Source organism: Coregonus lavaretus, assembly GCF_964263955.1.
Source record: "Coregonus lavaretus genome assembly, chromosome: 2".
In the NCBI taxonomy this organism is placed as follows: Eukaryota; Metazoa; Chordata; class Actinopteri; order Salmoniformes; family Salmonidae; genus Coregonus; species Coregonus lavaretus.
In genome coordinates this window covers 64,101,452-64,107,451 of record NC_139989.1, presented here as the reverse complement: position 1 = coordinate 64,107,451, position 6,000 = coordinate 64,101,452, and the positions used below count along the sequence as shown (strand labels likewise).

At 44.4% G+C, this 6,000-nt stretch overlaps 1 protein-coding gene across 2 annotated transcripts in view; it reads right to left on the bottom strand.

Annotated features, from left to right (window-relative positions):
• The window catches only part of LOC311145473 (mitochondrial dicarboxylate carrier-like), a 13,153-nt gene extending 9,420 nt beyond the window's left edge, over positions 1-3,733 (bottom strand). The window contains exon 1 of one of the 2 annotated variants that reach the window (XM_084181717.1): positions 2,933-3,733. In XM_084181717.1, the coding sequence (XP_084037843.1) occupies positions 2,933-3,022 (90 nt within the window). In that variant the 5' untranslated portion in view covers positions 3,023-3,733. The remainder of the gene's footprint in view (positions 1-2,932) is intronic. The other variant, XM_084181718.1, reaches the window with a different exon arrangement.
• Between the last annotated feature and the right edge of the window lie 2,267 nt (positions 3,734-6,000).

Below are 6,000 nucleotides of genomic sequence, written 5' to 3'. Positions count from 1 at the left end.
GTTCAATCTTGGTTTCATCAGACCAGAGAATCTTGTTTATCATGGTCTGAGAGTTTTTAGGTGCCTTTTGGCAAACTCCAAGCGGGCTGTCATGTGCCTTTTACTGAGGAATGGCTTCCGTCTGGCCACTCTACCATAAAGCCGTGATTGGTGGAGTGCTGCAGAGAAGGTTGTCCTTCTGGATGGTTCTCCCATCTCCACAGAGGAACTCTGTCAGAGTGACCATTGGGTTCTTGGTCACCTCCCTGACCAAGGCCCTTCTCCCCCGATCACTCAGTTTGGCCGGGCGGCCAGCTCTAGGAAGAGTCTTGGTGGTTCCAAACTTCTTCAATTTTAAAATGACGGAGGCCACTGTGTTCTTGGGGACCTTCAATGCTGCAGAAATGTTTTGGTACCCTTCCCCAGAGCTGTGCCTGTCTCTGAGCTCTATGGACAATTCCTTCGACCTCATGGCTTGGTTTTTGCTCTGACATGCACTGTCAAATCAAATCAAAATTTTATTGGCCACATGCGCCGAATACAACAGGTGCAGACATTACAGTGAAATGGGACCTTATATAGACAGGTGTGTGCCTTTCCAAATCATGTCCAATCAATTGAATTTACTACAGGTGGACTCCAATCAAGTTGTAGAAACATCTCAAGGATGATCAATGGAAACAAGATGCACCTGAGCTCAATTTCTAGTCTCATAGCAAGGGTCTGAATACTTATGTAAATAAGGTATTTGTTTTTTCTTTGTAATACATTTATAAAAATTTATAAAAACCTGTTTTCCCTTTGTCATTATGGGATATTGTGTGTAGATTGAGGAGGGAAAAAAATAATGTAATCCATTTTAGAATAAGGCTGTAAGGTAACAAAATGTGGAAAAAGTCAAGGGGTCTGAATACTTTCTGAATGTACTGAATCTTACCTTGATCAGATCCACTCTACTTACACTACCGGTCAAAAGTTTTAGAACACCTACTCATTCAAGGGTTTTTCTTTATTTTAACTATTTTCGACATTGTAGAATAATAGTGAAGACATCAAAACTATGCAATAACATATGGAATCATATAGTAACCAAAAAAGTGTTAAACAAATCAAAATATGTTATATTTGAGATTCTTCAAATACCCACCCTTTGCCTTGATGACAGCTTTGCACACTCTTGGCATTCTCTCAACCAGGTATACAGAAGATAGCCCTATTTGGTAAAAGACCAAGTCCATATTATGGCAAGAACAGCTCAAATAAGCAAAGAGAAACGACAGTCCATCATTACTTTAAGACATGAAGGTCAGTCAATACAGAACATTTCAAGAACTTTGAACGTTTCTTCAAGTGCAGTCGCAAAAACCATCAAGCGCTATGATAAAACTGGCTCTCATGAGGACCGCCACAGGAATGGAAGACCCAGAGTTACCTCTGCTGCAGAGGATAAGTTCATTAGAGTTACCAGCTTCAGAAATTACAGTCCACTTACAGACACTTCTCAACATCAACTGTTAAAAGGAGACCGTGTGAATCAGGTCTTCATGGTCGAATTGCTGCAAAGAAACCACTACTCAAGGACACCAATAAGAAGAAGAGACTTGCTTGGGCCAAGAAACACAAGCAATGTACATTAGACCAGTGGACATTTTTCCTTTGGTCTGGAGTCCAAATTTGAGATTTTTGGTTCCAACCGCCCTGTCTTTGTGAGACGCGGTGTGGGTGAACAGATTATCTCTGCATGTGTAGTTCCCACTGTAAAGCATGGAGGAGGAGGTGTTATGGTGTGGGGGTGCTTTGCTGGTGACACTGTCTGTGATTTATTTAGAATTCAAGGCACGCTTAACCAGCATGGCTACCACAGCATTCTGCAGCTATACACCATCCCATCTGGTTAGTGGGACTACCATTTGTTTTTCAACAGGACAATGACCCAACACACCTCCAGGCTGTGTAAGGGCTATTTTACCAAGAAGGAGAGTGATGGAGTGCTGCATCAGATGACCTGGCCTCCACAATCCCCCGACCTCAACCAAATTGATATGGTTTGGGATGAGTCGGACCGCAGAGTGAAGGAAAGGCAGCCAACAAGTGCTCAGCATATGTGGGAACTCCTTCAAGACTGTTGGAAAAGCATTCCAGGTGAAGATGGTTGAGAGAATGCCAAGAGTGTGCAAAGCTGTCATCAAGGCAAAGGGTGGCTACTTTGAAGAATCTCAAATATAACATATATTTTGATTTGTTTAACACTTGTTGGGTTATTACATGATTCCATTTGTGTTATTTCAGAGGAAGGCCCTCAAAATTGTCAAAGACTCCAGCCACCCTAGTCATAGACTGTTCTCTACGGCAAGCGGTACCGGAGTGCCAAGTCTAGGTCCAAAAGACTTCTCAACAGCTTCTACCCCCAAGCCATAAGACTCCTGAACAGCTAATCATGGCTACCCAGACTATTTGCACTGCCCCCCCCCCCACCCCATCCGTTTTAAGCTGCTGCTACTCTGTTAATTATTTATGCATAGTCACTTTAACTCTACCCACATGTACATATTACTTCAACTACCTCAACTAGCCGGTGCCCCCGCACATTGACTCTGCACCGGTACCCCCCTGTATATATAGCCTCCCTACTGTTATTTTATTTTACTTCTGCTCTTTTTTTCTCAACACTTTTTTTGTTGTTGTTTTATTCTTACTTACTTTGTTAAAAATAAATGCACTGTTGGTTAAGGGCTGTAAGTAAGCATTTCACTGTAATGTCTGCACCTGTTGTATTCGGCGCATGTGACCAATACGATTTGATTTGGTTATTTCATAGTTTTGATGTCTTCACTATTATTCTACAATGTAGAAAATAGTAAAAATAAAGAAATACCCTTGAATGAGTAGGTATTCTAAAACGTTTGACCAGTAGTGTATCTTACCTTGATCAGATCCCCTCAACATATCTTACCTTGATCAGATCCAAGGGGTGTGTAATGCAGGCAGCAGCACTTGAGGATAGTCCACCGAAATACCATCGCGACCTGCGTTTCTCCGACATGTTTCCAAGTGTCCTGTTGGTCAGTCAAACCCTAGAAACCGTGTCTGGGGCGTCTTGTGTTAGCCTACTCAGGACAACTGCGTGGCTTCACACTACCTTCTTTCAACTCCCTAGCTAGAGAATTATTGGCATGTGTCAGATAATCTCCAAAACTGGTGACTGACGATTAGTAGTAAATGTTTCCCGGTTCTTGCACCGTTCTTTCCGCGGCATTTCATACAAAGCGCATGGCTTAACGTTGCCTGTATTAACTATGAAGGCTGCTAGCCTGGCTGACGCAACTCACGAGTTTAGTGTTAGCAGGCTGCACCAAAGTCTTTCAAACTAGTATGGACCTACTATGGAACGAACGTGCCTCGAGACCAATGAGGGGATTCGATTAATCTGGCGTGTAGGCGTGTTTCCACCGGGTGAAAGTTGATTGCATTCTGTGCCCTGTTCAAAGCCCACGACGAAGTCGGATCAAAACTAAAGTGACGTAATTAGCACGTGAAGTAATGAGTAGGATTCTGTATTTTCACATGCAAGCGTGATTGCTTTTGATAAAAACGCTTTATCTGCCTTGCGAAAACTAATTAGAAAATTCAAACATGTATTTAATGGTAAAGAGATGTTGTATGTTTCTGGATGATGCAACATGCTGCATTGTTGACAACATGATCGAGCTGTGCAGATTACTGTTTGATTTGAGAAATGCGCTCCTCCCACGTCACAGCCCATAGACCGGTGCCCCGCGGCTCAGCATAATCGAAACCGCCCAGTATCTCGTTTCGCAACAGCTGAGCTGAAGTAGACGTTCAAAGGCCTCCCTAGTTACACAACCGCTCTAAGAACCAAAAATCGGATTTTCTTTCTATATTCTTTTTTCTGACTGTCCACACTCAGTTTTACATCTGACCCATATCAGATTTGCGCATTTTCACTGATGTAACCTCTGAAGTAGCAAACAGATGCCATGCTCATTTAAAGTCACTGTTCCTAAAAATGTTGGGGTGGTTGTCATGGTAATGGCAGGTAGTGAAAAAAAAACATGAGCATCCAGACAGTGATCACAAATGGAGGAGGGGGTTTGTATCAGGGTTGAGATCCACTTAGGCTGCGTTCAAACAGGGAGCACAATTCTGATCTTTTTTTCCACTAACTGGTCTCTTTGGGTTTTTTTTACCCCCCTTTTTCTCCCTAATTTCGTGATTACGATCTTGTCTCATCGCTGCAACTCCCCAACGGGCTCGGGATAGGCGAAGGTCGATTCATGCGTCCTCCGAAACATGACCCGCCAAACCGGGCTTCTGAACACCCGCTCGCTTAACCCGGAAGCCAGTTGCACCAATGTGTCAGAGGACACACGTTCAACTGACAACCAAAGTCAGCCTGGCCCGGCCCGCCACAAGTAGTCGCTAGAGCACGATGAGCAAAGTAAAGCCCCCCCGGCCAAACCCTCCCCTAACCTGGACGACGCTGGGCCAATTGTGCGCCGCCCTATGGGACTCCCGGTCACAGCCGGCCGGTAATGACACAGCCTGGGATCGAACCCCAGGCTGTAGTGATGCCACAACAATGCGATGCAGTGCCTTAGACCGCTGCGCCACTCAGGAGGCCCACTAATTGGTCTTTTGACTTATCACATCAGATTTTTTTCCGAGCATATCTGATTAGTCAAAAGACCAATTAGTGGAAAAAGATCAGAATTTGGCCTGCTTGTGTAAACGCAGGTATAAATCGGAAGTCAAAAGATCAGATTCCATGTGTTTTGTTGCTGTTTACACATTAGGGAAAAGATCAGATAGGTATCAGATACGCAAATAATTGTCAAAAGATCTGAATTGGGCTGCCTGTGTAAACGCAGCCTAATTTGCCTTGCCAGCCGGTGTTCAAGTGGGAGTGCTCTTTTTATAAACCAGTGCACACTGGAAACATGATTGACATAGGCACGTAGGTTTTCCACAACTTTGATATACAGCATGGGCCAAGCTTACACTGCCACATTTACCAGAAAAGAGGCATTTGTTTTGCGTCAATCTTCCACAGCAAGGAAAACAAGTGCACGTCACTGAACTTGTTGCCTCACGATGGCCACTGACCAGTTCTGACCCTATTCAGTAGCCTAGGTTATATGAGTAGATGGAGGTTTTCTTGGCTACTCTGTAATAAATATTCCTCTGTACAAATACTTGTTAGAATGGATATTAGATCAGAACGTTCTGCACTGCGGCTCAGTCTGCTGGTCCAACATGCCCATGTGTCTTGAGGGTGCAAGATAATTATCCGTGCTCCACCGTCTTGTGCCAAGACTGGACGCAGCTGGTTCCATCCTGAGTGGAAGTGTGGCCTACGTGACTGATGTAAAAATAGTAGCCAAGACCCTTCCTGCTGCTGTAGTGTTGTGGAATAAAGCTGACCTCAGCATAGTTGTAGCTGACCTACGGTACTGGGCTCTGACCTGTAAGAGGGCTTCAACATAACTTAAACCTATTAACCAATTTTTGTTTCCGGTCAGACTGTGGACCCAAAGATGTCAAGGGTTCAGAAAAACCCGGCTTGACAGAGGTCAAAGGTTATCGCAAACAACAACTATCACTTCTCATATTCTTACACAGCTATGACTATATTGTGTTTAGATTTAATACAACTGCAACATGTCATTGGTCCGTGTTGAATTGGGGTTGGAGCCCATCTGGTTAAGACTAATATGGTTTTCCTAAGCTGTCAGTAGTATGGGGCGACTCGGCAGTTATGCTGAATCAGAGGGCAGCAGGAGAGCAGGGCAGGAGAGAGAGAAGATACGCAGGATCAGTAACTAGACACCCACTCCTTCTCTCCCACCACTGACTGTCACTGTATGAAGAGCAGTGACACACCACACCACTCCTCCCCACCCTAGCCTACCCTGGCCTGAGAGAGAGAAAGGCTGGGGCTCTGTGTGCTGGTGACAAGAGGATCCTACAGGAGGGTAAAGTTCTACCTGAGCCTTGAACCAA